Here is a 14,455-nt window from a genome sequence, read left to right as displayed (position 1 = left end):
TTAAATTCAGTGCATTTTTTGTTTGTATTTTGGAAATTAATGACGTGTATTTAATTATTTTTAAATGTTCAGTTCGTTGAAGTTTTGCTGTAAGTTAGCACTCCCAATTAAATCAAATGCAGGTGTTTTGTCTTTTCAAACCCAGAGGAAAGCAAAAGGCAGCTGACACCCACGCACAGACCAACAGAAAGAGATATACATTAAAGACTACACTTTTCTTTTTTAATCTGAAGGTACATTTGAAAGAGCCAGAGAATCAATTCAGATTTCTCTCCATCTTGTGGACTTACAATTACAACATCTCCAATCAGTTGAACTTTGCAATGGATGCCGTGCTACAGACTCGAGCTTTGTATATGGGCTCTGCAATGCTTGCATCGCAAGCTGTGCAGAAGAAAAAGCGACTCGCATCAGCAGCTTCTCCAGGTATGGTGCAGTGATGCTTGTGACATTTTTCATGATCACTTCTAACCTTCGTGGCATCAGTGGCCTTCTCAGATGAGTTACGGGGAAATGACTGTTTATTATCTTAGAGATTTCTGGCTGCCTTTCAGGGTATCTAGCCTCCTGAGCTGGCTTACACCTGCATGATAAGTCTGCTGCACCTTTTAAGGGGAGGCTTAATTTTAGTAGCTGTACTTTTTGGTAATTTTGCTCTACGTGAAATCAGGATAGGCATTTTTAGGGCAGAAAACAGTCTTTTTGGTTCTGTATAAAAAAAACAATTCTGGAGGAAAGGAAAGCATGGGTCCTGTAAGCTGGCCTCCCCAATTCTGTGATCAGGATAAATTATTGTACAGTTTGATGTTGGCTATAAAATATGCCTTAACTTTTTTGTGCCCTTATAAGGACTGGCAGAATTAAAGGTAGACAGCCCAAGTAGGTAGGACTTCTTTTTTTTAAAAAAATAGTTTTTATTATATTTTTTATCTTTATAAATGAAATAAAAAGTACCAGCAACCTAATCAGTAACTACAATTTCCCAACAGTATAGTATTCTTAAGAGGACACAGTAATAACAAAAGAGAAAAATAAAAAAAGAAGAAAGAGAAGGAAGGAAAAAAAATGAAAAAATATAATAAGTTATGTAAAAGGATTAAATTTAAACTCCATTACACAGAAACTTCAAATCCCATTCTACTTAAAAATTATACCTATAACATTGGCAATATTACAATTCAATACAGCATAAGTAATCAACCTTACATTTCAATATCATATCATCAGTCTTATAACAATGAAGCAGACCTATAATTTATTTCCAGTAACCATATATTGCCCTTCAACTAACATATAATAGTAAAACTTAACAATTTAACCAGCCAGAAATCTTACTAACCAATAATAGTAATAATAGTAAAAAAGAAAGAAAATTTAGGAGGATAAATAATAATAATAATAACAAATCACTAATAAATTTTATAATATATAATAATAAAGCTTAAAATCAACCTCATTACAATCACTAATATATTTTGTACTAGATATATAAATGAGTGTGCACATTTCTATACACCCTCAGACAGTAAATTTCTGGCAGGGTGCTGTCAAGTCAATAGTGGGTGCCGTCTTCTTGCACACACCATTTTTATAGCAGCTGACAGGGCTGTCCTTTGGTTTTGCACCAATTTGTTAAAAAATGATAGAATGTATAGGTTTCTAAACTCCTAAATTCACTGAAAGCATTATATAAGCCTCTAACATCCAAAAGCCAAGATTTGTGGAAACCTCTTGACTGTGAATTAAGTGTAGCTAGACTACACTCATCCCTGCTAGGTGGGCAATTTAGGAGGACAGGCACAGCACAGGCAAACAGAGGGAACGTAGAAGGTAGATATAGGAAAGGAAGTGGAAAGCAGCCAGAGCTGGAAGAAAGCTGGAGGGTCCTTAGGCAAAATCAGTTTTTGTACTTCATTTCCTTGAGGAAGTGTGCAGAGTGCCAAATCCTGAACCAAGGGAACCACTCCAGTATTATATATTTATTTGGGTTATTTATATCCTGTCCTTCAGCAGGATTTTCAGTAGTTTTGACATGACATAAAGATGACAAGTCTCTGAAACACAACACTTAGGGTGCAATCCTAGGCTTGTTTAGACCGAAAAAAGTCCTACAACTCCTAGCACTCCATGCTGGTTGGGGCATGCTGAAGGTTGTCTAAACATGCCTAAGATTGCACCCTTAGCTATTTTATCAAACCTGCTAGACAGATGGGATTCTAACTGGGATAGAAAGTGCTTTTACTTTTTAAGGCATCCCTGTAGTTTACAACAGTTGTTAATAACTGCTTTTTAAAACAACAAGATAAAATCCTGTTTCTTCCTACTTGTTGCCTTCCAGTGATTATTCCTTTGCTGATCAACTTGGGAAGTCCTGTGAGCGAAGTCCGAAGAGCTGCTCTTAACTGCCTTCATTCCCTAAGTGGAATAAAAGAATCTGCATTTCATCCTGTTCTACATAATGTAGTTCAGAAAGCCGAGGAGATAATGTCTGACCAAACTTATGTTATCCAGGTAACCCTTGGAGAAAAATATTGTGGTGCCTGCTTTGAATCTGAGGTTCTCTGTACTTCTTCCTCCCAGTGGTTCAGGCACTGGGTGCTCTCCTTGACATCCCTTAAGAGGCAGATGCTTTGAAGAAAGCCTTGGCCAGGGGCTGGACTTGGAGACACCTCCACTTCCTCTCTAGAGTCTGTCTTTTTCTTGCTTCCGGTGGGTAAGGTTGTAGACTATGCTACCGCCTTCCGCCACCCACACCCTTGCTGTTGTCTCCAATCTGGAGATAACGGTGGGAGGAAGAGCAGCATGCAGGGGAATGCCCTGTGGTCTTTGATGGGAGATCATGGTGAGGATGCAGGCAGCGGCGGATTTGCAGTGGGGATGTGGGTGGCAGAGGGGGTTATAGAACAACTTTCCCCAGTGAAAGCAAGAGTGGGGATTTCCTACAGAGGATTCCTCCAGGGGTGGGGCTTAGAGGCCAAGCCAGGCTGCTCTCTGGAGGAGGAACTCTAGGAGGCTCTGCATGCCAGATTAGTGAGCCCAGAAGACCAGATCAGGCCCATGAAATGGGGATGTGCACCCCTGTTATAAAGTGTCTGGCCTGCTGCTTGGCTTTAGGCCAAGGCTTTCCTTTGCCTGCAGGCCAAATTGAAGAAAGAAGGCTTCCATTGACACTGAACCTTGCTGGGCTTCCCTCACCTCATAGACCAAGTGCATAAGGCGTCACTGGAGCCAGCCTCATGTGGTGCAGCTGAGGTATTTGTGTGAATGTTGCAAGGAAATAAGACTTTCCCTCCCAATTCCCTCCCTCCTTCCTTTCCCTTCCTTCTGCCAGGAGGGTGCTAATTGGGTGGGAAGAACCCACGTGATCTGTCCTGTCCATATGGTTGCCATTTTTCACACCTATACTGCAGCTGCATGGGAGTGCTACATGGCGAAGCAGCTCCCATGTGATTCAGTGTGGACTTAGATGTCCTGAGCAACAGGGTTAAATTAAGGCTTGTACTTTTGGGGTGAAACATAAGTAGAAAGCGTTAGTACAGAAAAAGGGCAAAATACAGAAACATTGGTGGGGCACAGGGGCACCCATCCCTTGGATAGTAGGAAATGTTCATCCTTTTGTTAAAAACTCTTGTACCTCATCTCCCATTTCGTAGCAGTTCTGTTTTTCATAATTATACACCACTGCAGTTCAGTTTTAGTACCTTTGTCTTTCAGTAATAAATAAAATGCTTCCATATTTCATAAATAGACATGTTGAATAGCTCATTGATGCTTCCTCCCTCCTGTTTGTTTGTTTTTATAATATAGAGTCTTGGTCATTTGTTTACGGAACTGCATACTCAACGTAAGCAAAAGACCCAGCAGCAGAAGTTGTCAGAAGTGCTTGGAGTGTTACTGGAATGCATACAGGCCACCAAATGTCCATCATACATTGCAAGAAACATGATGAAAATTCTTCACGAAGTCAATGGCAAGGTGTGTGAATCATAGAATCATAAAATAGTAGGGTTGGAAGGGGCCTACAAGGCCATCGAGTCCAACCCCCATCATGTATTTTACATCATGTAATGTATTTTAATGGTTTATATTTTTGTGAACCACCCAGAGATCTTCAGCTATGGGGCAGTATAGAAATATGATAAATTAAATTAAAACATGGTGGCATATCCAAATGCTTTTTTCTTTTTTTGCGTAGTAAATTGCGCCTGAGATTATTTTGTTCCACAGTATCAGTTAAGACAGACTTCCCAAGCTGGTGCTCTCCAGGTGTTTTGGACTTCAACTTGAAATATGTCACATTTCTGGAAGTTTGTTAAAGCTGTAGTTAGTTGATCTTGGAATCCGCTCTCTCTTACGGATGTTTCTACTTTCAGGAGGTGCTTTCTCACCTGCTGCCCACCCTAGATCGATTATTGGAGAAAGCTCTTAAGAGACCAGAGGAGATGTTAAAAGATGAAGCTCTTCTTTTGCATCTCTCTCTTGGGAAGTTTAATGAGCACTCGGCAGTGCTCCTTTGCACAGATCAACAGTGTCTAGATGTGTTCATCAAAGCTTTGCACGCCTCACAGGAAGTCTACAAAGGACTTTGTACTTTCCAGATTAGAGCTCTTGGACAGGTGAGATTGAGAAAAAGAGACTTTCACTATAATAATTCACCGTGGGTGTTAAGACATGGAGCCTTTAAAAATGGGAAGGTTCATCTCCCATTTGTCCATAAAAGGTCCTCCAAACTTTCAGAACAAAGTACTGCTGATCATGTTTCTGTCCCTCCTTTCATTTCCATTTATTTATGTTATGAATAATGATAAAAATAGTGCTTTACCATAGTAACAATGTCTTCACAGTAAACAGTTGGCCAAACTCCAGTGCATATGCAGTGCAGCCCCAACCGGAGTGCTGTTTTCGTCACACTCTGTCTCTGGGCTTCCCAGCAGCACCTGCCTGGCTGCTGTTAGACACGAGATGGTTGGACACGAGACTGGACAGACCTTTGGTCTGATTCAGAATGACCCGTTTTATGTTCTTATAGTATATCAGATACATGAGGAGTTCTGTGTTCTAGATAAACTTGGCTATTAGCCTATAAAAAGGACCTTGTTTGCAGTTGTGCTGGTTAGACTATCAAGTCATAGTGCAACTCTATAAATGTCTACTCTATAAATGTCTTATTTCTAAGACCCACTGAATTCAGTAGAACTTGCTCCCAGGTAAGTGTGTATATGATTGCAGCTTCAGTGTGAATAGATTCCACAGTGGGTTTTGGTTTTTTTGTGGTCTGCCTTGCATAGTTCCAGTCTGGTGTAAGAACTGCGTGTAAGTCTGGTGTAAGAATTTCCAGTGACTGGAATTGCCCATGCATTTTGGAGACACTAGGTGATTCTTAGTGAAGAGGATGCCTTTGTTTGTGGTCTGTTTATCTTCTCTGAATAAGAAAAAGATATGTAACTTGGTTTAGGCACAAGTTACTTGAAGGAACACATTCTTCTATACCAGCCTGCTCAAACTCTGAGGTCATCAGCAAAGACCCTTCTCACTTGCCTGCTGCCAAGGGCAGGTAGGCTGTGAGTACAAGGCAGAGGTCCTTTTCAGCAGTGGCCCCACACCTCTGAAGTCATCTTCCACCCGAGGTTTATTACAGCCCTTCTTTGTAAGTCTTCAGGGAACCTCTGAAGATCCACCTGTTTTTGTTGGCCTTTCTTTGGTTCTTGGGCTGCTGGTTGTATTGTAATTCCTGTTTTTATTGAATAGGTTATTTACTGATTTTTAAATTGTATTTGTTTCATATCGTTTTTTAATCTTCTACACCGCCTTGAGAGGATCCACCCTTAAAGGGTGACCAATAAATATTTTTAATTACTTCACAGAGAAATCCAATGGTCTCTGGGAGAGCATCCAAGGAACTATAGGATATTTCAGATTCCCCCTCCCAAGGCTGTAGACCTCAGGAGGGGGAATCCAGCACTGAATCCTTCCCCCAGCCCCTTCACAGCTGCTACAGAAAGAACCGTAATGGCTGCTTTCTGACCTCAAGACAGCATTGTTGAGGTCGAAAAGGGGGTGTTCCAGTGGGTGGGGAGAGGAGAGGCCAGGATCTGCAGAATATCATGGATTCTCCATTGCCTGCCCCCGTCCTCTGCCAGTACGTGAGCTAGACAAATTCAGAGGACCATCTAGCTGGGGGGAGGGGTTGAGGAGGCACAGGAGGAGAAATTGCCTCCAGCCTTCTCTCGCCCTGATGGCAACAGCCAGGCAGGGTGTAAGATTTTCAGAAGGCTCCAAGCTCCAAGGCCTCCGTCTAACAGGCTTGCAATCCCATAGGATTGTGTCCTAAGTAAGTAACATCCAAAAGCTGTTACTTACTCAACTGTAAATACTATGTGAAAATTATAAACCCAAAATGCAGCAATAGATTTCCTAAGGCGTGGATTTTAATTAACAGTCTGCCACATCCTGAACACCAAGACACACCACGTATTTCTAAACGTTGTAGCTAAGTGGAGATCATGTTAAACCTGGACCTGAGAAACTCAGATTCAAATCTTAGTTTGGTCATGAGATCATGAGGTGTCATTGGCAAGACACTGTTTCTCAGCCTCTGTTCCCCAACTGTAAAATGGGAGTAATACTGACCTTTTCTTTCAGGATGTGGGAATAATGCAAACAAAAGTGCTTATACACATTATACACTTTTCTTTTTTCCTTTCTAGATTACAAAACCATTCTTTGCTGCACTGTCAGATGGGAAGGTTCAGCAAAAGATTTTGGGAGTTCTGTTTGATTTACTGCTAAATTGCAAAAACCCAAATTGTGCGCAGACCATCAGCAGTGTGTTTAAAGGGGTAAGATCTCTCGGGTCTTAATCTCTCAGAACGATGAGAATACCATTTCTCTTGCCAAGTGGAATTTGATTATACCATCGTGATAGGATGGTTATGTTTACAGATTGCACTGCTGTCAGTGTGGTGCTCCATAGAAACTAACTAAAGCACAAATACTAAGTAAGGGAGAATAAAAGCACAGAACAGCCATTACTGCAGTATTCTGGAAAATTGGTAGTATAGTTACAAACGTGTGTGTGTGTGTGTGTGTGTGTGTGTGTGTGATCTTACAGTAAAAACTAATACTGAAAGGAAGTTTTTTCTTAAAACAAAAAACAGTGAGTTGGATCCAGATTTCCACCTGTGGAAGGGTGTGGGTGGACGTTGACTTTGTTGCGCCCCCCCCTTCCCGGCCACTCCCCAGAGCCACCCCAAAATACTCCTTCAAGGATTGTGGGCTGCTGCTGAGGGGGAAGGGGGAGTTCATGGAGCAATGGACAGGGCCACCTTCTGCTTCACCCTCAGGAAGTGTCTCTGCCCAATTTTCCACAATCTTTCCCTTCAGACCCTTCCCCCTCCCTGCCATTGCTCTCTCCAGCAGGGCCTCCTGATCCCCAAAGATCAGGGTGGCTTGTTGGCTTTTTAGCAAGTTTTCCCCAACTTGCTTTTTAGCATGTAAGGCAGGATATAAATGTTAGTAATAATAAATAAACTTTCTGGGGGCTGGTGAGGAGAGAAGGGGTCCAGAAGGTCAGCTTCTTTCCCCTCCCCCCACCAACTATTGCATAGGCAAATATTTGGTTCCTTTCAAGCAATAAATGTAATTGTGTTTTCAATAGACAACAAAGTTGCTGTACCCATCTATCTATCTATCTATCTATCTATCTATCTATCTATCTATGAGTCAAAGGTTGCCTTCTAGAAATCTTTCGCAAGGTTATTTATTTATTGTGTATATATTATTTTTCATATACTTATAGCACTTTTTGTACTCCACTCTTCAGTCAAAAAGGTTCCCAAAGTGACTTACAATGATCAGAAATAAGACAGCGCCTGCCTGAAGGTTTACAGTTTAAAAGACAGAACACAAAAGGAAAAGGGATTGGGAGGGAGACAGGAAACCCGCGAACTCGGGCTCTGGATTCTTAGTTGCAAATTTCATCAGGTAGTAATTCGTCAGGTCATGGAGCTGGATCCAAGCACAATGGAAGGGGTGCTGCTTCCTCCCTGTCTGATGGCATCAGCGGTGGCTGCTGGAGGGACGGGGGCTCTCAACTGCAGCTGTGTCCAGGCACAATGGAGGGAGTCTGACTGCTGCTGCTTCTCACTCTGATGGCCTCAGCAGTGGCAGTCTGCAGCCCAGGAAATCTTTTCTTTCCTCTACATGTATGCAGATGTAACATTGCCATGCCAGCTGATGAAGAGTTGGTCAGATCATATGCTACTGCTGGGCTGCGCATGTCCACTGCACACTGGGCTTGGGTGTGCCATAGGTATTGTCAGGTGTGGTGAGTGACTGACATGTGCTGTGTCCCTTTAAATCAACTGTTGCTTCCTTGTACATTGTTTAGATTTCAGTTGATGCTGAGCAGGTTAGGGTGGAACTGGAACCTCTACCGAAAGCTAAGAATGTGGCTACTGTTCACCAAACGAGAAGGCAGAAGATGCAGCAGCAGAGGTAAAATGGGTGGAAAAAGTGAATGCCATATGCACCGTATGGATAGCCATGAATTAGCTTAGGAGATATTGAGCCAAGGCTGGTGGAGATACTGCACTTCTGAGTCTCTGCTTGCATTGATCCGTCAGCTGTTCATTTTCATGATCTGTATCCTGCCTCTCCTGTCCAATTAGCCACATCAAAGCAGGTGACGCTAACCTCATAAACACATAATTATATAACAGGATAATAAAACACTTGGGCAATGCCAAACATGGAATCATAGAGCTGGAGGAGACCCCAGAGGTCATCTAGCCCAGCCCCTGCTGCTGCAGGAAATCTACTAAAGCATCCCTGGTAGGTGACCACTTAGGCTCTGCTTAAAAATCTCTAATGAAGGGGAGGCCTCCACCCTCCAAGGTAATCTATTCCACTGTTGAACTACTCATACATTTTAAGCTTCAGTTGGTTCCCTGTGTTTACAAGCAGAGGTTTCACTAGATTTGGATACTTGAGTTGAGGTATGTGCTGAATTTCATAATTGTATAAGTGGTACAAGTGGTGGTGGAGACACTATGACTTGGTTGCCACAATCACTGCAGCCCACTATTGTTTATTTAAGCCATGGTGGGTTGTGGCGCATGCCGGGTGGCTTTTGAATATTCAAGCTACAAGCACAGCTTGTGACATCCAAACCCGGCAGGGGTGGGTTGTGTAAGGGTTCAACAAACCTTGCATAACTCTAAAACAAGCCATGGGTTATGTGAGGGTTGTTTAAACCTCGCAGAACCCACTCCTGCTGGGTTTGGACAACACAACAAGCCACGGTAATGGCTTGAATATTCAAAATGGCCGCCCCCACGCAACCACAGCCCACTGTGGCTCAAACCGTGGTGGGCTGTTTGTTCATGCGAACCAGCCCTCAGACTCAGTTCGCATGTTGTAACAACTCACAGTTAACGAACCCTAGGTTGTTGAGATGAGCAGGAGGCTGGGAAGCAGCACGCACGCTCACTTCCATTTGTTCACAACTGGGTAGCTATGATGTGCGAACCTGAGTAAATAAGAAAACTACTTGTATGGTTAAATGGGAGAGTGACTTACAGACTTGCTTGGAGGAGGGCTGGGCCGATATGGCAAATAAATATACCTTTATCTTTAAAGTATTTTAGGGAAGTTGCCGTCTATTCATACTTTTATACATATGTGACACTTGTGCCTATTCAAAATATCTGTAGAAAAGGTAATAGGGCTTGTTGGAAAGGGTGTAAGGGCGGGAGGCTCTTCCTTCCTACTCATTGTCATCTAATGGTCCAAACGCTGGAGTGCTCTCCTCTGCTGCCACTAAGAGGCAGCATCTTTTCTTGAAGAAAGACTTGGCTGGTGCTAGATAGGAAGAACCTTCTGCTTCTTCCCTAGAGTTAGTTGTTGTCCTGCCTCCACAGGTCCCTGGGTCTGCTCTGTTTTCCAGGGCAAAGAAAGGTACAAAGCTTCTGTGGTGGAACGGAGCAGACATGTCACAGGCCACAATATCCTGTTTAAATCCCACCACTGATTCTATTAAATGGCAAATAAAAAGGAGTGGGTTCAATTAACTCTTTTGCAAATGGTCTGCAGTTACTGTCGCTGGTTAGATAGATGCAGGCATTTAACCTGGTCTTGATGATACATCTAGTCTTGATAAATACAAGTTCTTTTTGTATGTCTTAGCTGTGTTTTGTTGATAATTACTTTAGTCTACATTCTGTTTTATTCACAGAAACACTTCCTTTGAAAATGGGTGGAATAGGCCTTTGTACATAGAACTAATTTCTTCTTCCTCTCTCTTTTTTATTCTTCAGAAAAGCTCAGGATCAGGAGTGTGTACAAGAAGAAAGCAGTGTGAACTGGCAGAGAGTCATGCTTATCCTGGAACTGCTACAGCACAAGAAGAAGCTCAAACAGCCCCAGAGCCTTTTGCCTACCCTTTTCAGCTTGCTGGCCAGGTAATGATGCTTGCTTTTAGAGAGCGATTCCAAACATCTTTATTGCTCAGCCAAGCTCTTACATGTGAGTGCCTGGTAGCACTGAAACATCCCTCCGTGCCAACCCATGCGGGGATAGAAATCCCAGAATTTGGCCGGAGGCCCTCCCTCTCTTACTGGATCAGATAAATAAAAGGGATCCTGTCAGATATTCTGTACCTCCACACCAGCTTGGTTCAGTCCAGACTCTGTATCAGGTATGCAGGGCCTCTTTTAGCCCAAGGGCCAAATTCCATTTTGGGAAAGCTCTTGGGGGCTGCATTCCGGGGGTGGGCAAAAGGGACAGGGCCAAAATAACCTCAGATGTCAGCATACTTTAGCTTAAAGCGCTTTCTGCCAATACCTAGGTGGGAGATTCAGGACAGATAAAAGGAAGGACTTCTTCACACAGTGCATAGTTAAACTACAGAATTCGCTACCACAGGATGTCATGATGGCCACCCGTTTGGATGGCTTTAAAAGGGGGTTGGACAAATTCCTGGAGGAAAAGGCTATCCATGACTACTAGTCCTGATGGCTATGTGCTGCCTCCAGTACCGGAGGCAATGAGCCTATGTACACCAGTTGCAGGGGAACATGGGTGGGAGGGTGCTGTTGCGCTCATGCCCTGCTTGTGGGTTCCTGGTCGACAGCTGATTGGCCACTGTGTGGACAGCATGCTGGACTAGATAGACCCTTGGTCTGATCCAGCATGGCTCTTCTTATGTTCTTAACTAAGCCTTAGGAGAGGCATTTAAACCTTTTAGAATGGGGAAGGAACTGTACAAAAGCTAGGAAACTAATAAAAAATAGGTGTTCTGGTGAAGCCCCCAGAGAGCTTCAGCTATCGGGCGGTATATATATGTAATAAATAAACAATCAATCAATCAAAAGTGTGGGGCCAGGTGAAGGGGGCGTGGCCTTCTGGGGACCCCAGGCCCGAGGTGCTGCACCCCTCTTCACCATGGTCAGGATACAAGCAACCTATGCCTGGCAGCTGGATCGTATGGATGTGGGTGCCTTCCGAGGGGGTACAGAGGGCCCTTGCTGCCACTCAGTGGCTTCATGCATCGTGGCAGTGACTGCCCCGCTGTCGGGTGCATAGTGGGGTGGCAGCCATGTTGCATGATTTTCCATCCCAGACTCGTTGGGCACCAGAGGCCTTTGCGCTTGCCCTCCGTGCATGCACACAGTAGACTGCATTGTTCCCATGGAAACCTCTCCAAAGAATGTACTTTGTCCTCACTGTAGATTTTATTGGGTTTTACAGTGTGAACTCCTATGCGTCTTGGGACACAATAAATATATTTTTCAGTTATAATTTTTTGTCCACTTGTCCCATTTTCTTCTGTTGGATGGAACATAAAATACAATTGTTCCTTGTTATATCCTGGAAGTATCAACATTTGCATATATTTGCTTTTTCCTTGAAGATGGGAGAGGAGCGCATGATGATGGTGGGTGGGTGCGTGGGGAACAGCTGAGGACTAGGAAGTGAGGACAGCACTGTGTCCTGTTACTACTGTGAGCAGACTGCATTGTGTTCCTGGCTTGTGGTCCAGTTGTTCTTTGTGCAATGAGTGTTCCCACGTGGGACACCCCCAGCCTTGGTAATATCATACTTACCTGGAAAGCACCATACATACTCACAGCTATTATATCCTGATACATGTATAATTTGTACTAAATCTTGATCTCTATCTTCCAATATAAAGGATAGGAGTACACTATCACATTTTCAAACTTGTGTTGGCTGTTAAGAAAAGAACACTGGATTGGCAAGATGAGGGCATCAGTGTGCCATTGGTTTGATTGGTTTCAGAAAACATTTGGTTCCTGGTTTGGTTTCAGAAAATGTTTGTTTCTTCTTTGTCTTGAATTTTTAATACCTAACGCAACCACCAATTTATTAGGCAGTATAATGTAATCTTACATATAATGTATTTCTCCAGAGTTATTATGTGACTGTTTTCTGAATTTCCAGGTGTCTGGAGCCTTCTACAGAACAGGAAAATCTTGAATACATAAAACAGCTAATACTTGGTGGACTGTTAAACATTTGTCAGAAACTGTCTCCAGATGGCAGCAGGATAAAAGCAGGTAAAACGGGCAGGTGAGGCCGTGGGGAGGGAGTGGGACACACACCAGATTTGGATCTGGTATATGAAAACTTGCCCTGAGCTTTATGCACATTCATGCCTTTTTGACGTATGGTCTATGAAATGGGTTATTTACTGTAAAAACAGCACATATCAGTACATGAATGGAGTTGTAATCAGGTGTACTCGTAATATTAAACTAAGTCTTGGTAAGCACAGAATGTTTCCTTTGCTTTTTGAGGTATTCTTGATGAAGAGAAGTTCAACGTAGAGCTGATAGTTCAGTGCATCCGGGTTTCCGAAATGCCTCAGACACACCACCATGCTTTGCTGCTGCTGGGTGCTGCTGCTGGAATGTTTCCAGTGAGTATACATGCTCATCACTCGGAAGGGAAAGTGAATGTTGAAACTGAAATGAATTTCTAAGATGCGAAATGCTTTTTTAGTTGTCCTGACTTGGTGGCTTTTTGAACACTGATGCTCAAGCGTTAGTTCTCAGCTGGGTGCCTCAGTTGATCCCTCCTTGCCAACCCCATCCCTAGGCTTGGAAATAGCCTCCCAGTTTGGCTGTTAAAGCCGCTTCCCCCTCTTTCCTCCCGGTCTCTTCTCGAAACCCACTTCATCTTCACAGCCTTCCTGGAACTGCCTCAGCCTTAACTTACCTCACTATTTCCTACCCCATCTCTCGTATTCATTTGTCAATTGCTGAATTGTCCCACAAGCATGGTCTTTGTTTCTGGACAGGGGCCTTCTGATTAGCACCTAAGGATTAGACGTTGAAGAGCTGGTGTAGCTGGATGGGAAACGCTGATCCCTGTCCTCCCAGTGGCAGATAGATCCTACTCTCCCAGCAGCAAGAAGCCCAGTGTCCCTTTTATTGGCTGATGGGAGGGTCTATCTCTGCACCACAGATCTCTGCTCACACAGCAGCAGCTAAGGCTGTAAAACAAGGAACATGAGCCCTCCCTGTCTAGATAGGCGCATTGTCCTGATGCTGGGTGAGGGTGTGATGGGCTTTGCCTGTATCAAGGAGTGCAGAATCTGAGGCCTGGGGTCACAATCCGGCCCTCTGGAGTTCCCCAGATGGTCATACCACTTTCCTTCAACCACCGGTTCTTGGGTGGTTTCCTGGCTTTTGCGTAGGTTTTTCCCATTCTAAAAGGTTGAAATGCCTCTCCAAAGGCTGAGTCACTGGCAGGAAGAGCTTTAAGTTAGAATATGCTGGTATTTTGACTCTGCCTCTTTTGTTTTTGGCCCCGCCCACCATTGAAATGGAATTTGGCCCTTGGCCTGAAAGGTTAAACTCTCCTGACCTATATAGAAAGAATGCCCAGTTCCTGTAATTTAAAGAGAAAAGTTAGGGCATCCCGGGTTTTCAGTAGGAGACAAAGATCTGTTTCACTGGAAAAAGAAAGGGCACTATAGGAATGGAAACCCAAAAACAAATGCTGATCTGTTATGGGGGCAACTGATTTCTCTTGTCTAGGGTAAAGTGCTACACAATATCATGCCCATTTTTACATTCATGGGGGCGAATGTCATGCGTCTGGACAATGCTTACAGTTTCCAAGTGATCAATAAGACAGTGAAGATGGTCATTCCTGCTCTTATACAGGTAAGACATTTTAAACTGGGGACTGGGTCACTGGAATAGGACAAAGCAAGTTTGGCCTGCATCCCAAACAGAATTGTTCTTAGCTCTTGGCTGAACCCACTGATTATTAAGGGGAGTTTCCTTTTCCATGGAATGGTAGACTTTTTTCTTTTTCCATGTATAAAATATCTGGTGCTGAATTTACATTAGCAATTAAGAGAAGGTTCTGTGGTAGTTAATCCAGAGCAAACTTGGTGGCGAAGAAGTGGAGAGACTGTTTGCAG

General features: G+C 43.4%; 2 protein-coding genes across 3 annotated transcripts in view; one reads left to right on the top strand and one right to left on the bottom strand.

Annotated features, from left to right (window-relative positions):
- The window catches only part of HEATR1 (HEAT repeat containing 1), a 60,083-nt gene that overhangs the window by 26,464 nt on the left and 19,164 nt on the right, over positions 1-14,455 (top strand). For both annotated transcript variants that reach the window (XM_084828199.1, XM_084828197.1), the window contains exons 20-29: positions 234-426; positions 2,339-2,511; positions 3,808-3,975; positions 4,374-4,616; positions 6,708-6,839; positions 8,390-8,496; positions 10,317-10,460; positions 12,463-12,578; positions 12,819-12,940; positions 14,064-14,192. In XM_084828199.1, the coding sequence (XP_084684325.1) occupies positions 234-426; positions 2,339-2,511; positions 3,808-3,975; positions 4,374-4,616; positions 6,708-6,839; positions 8,390-8,496; positions 10,317-10,460; positions 12,463-12,578; positions 12,819-12,940; positions 14,064-14,192 (1,527 nt within the window). The remainder of the gene's footprint in view (positions 1-233; positions 427-2,338; positions 2,512-3,807; positions 3,976-4,373; positions 4,617-6,707; positions 6,840-8,389; positions 8,497-10,316; positions 10,461-12,462; positions 12,579-12,818; positions 12,941-14,063; positions 14,193-14,455) is intronic.
- LGALS8 (galectin 8) overlaps positions 2,335-14,455 on the bottom strand; it is a 49,277-nt gene continuing 37,156 nt past the window's right edge. Inside the window, exon 12 of the mRNA XM_084828201.1 lies at positions 2,335-2,415. The gene's annotated coding sequence lies outside the window, so the exon portion shown is untranslated. The remainder of the gene's footprint in view (positions 2,416-14,455) is intronic.

The sequence above is a fragment of the Heloderma suspectum genome, chromosome 1, assembly GCF_057233095.1.
Source record: "Heloderma suspectum isolate Gila_16-S chromosome 1, 16-S_ref, whole genome shotgun sequence".
Lineage (NCBI taxonomy): Eukaryota > Metazoa > Chordata > Lepidosauria > Squamata > Helodermatidae > Heloderma > Heloderma suspectum.
Note: the sequence above shows the minus strand (reverse complement) of the source record. Positions and strands in the feature narration are given on the sequence as shown.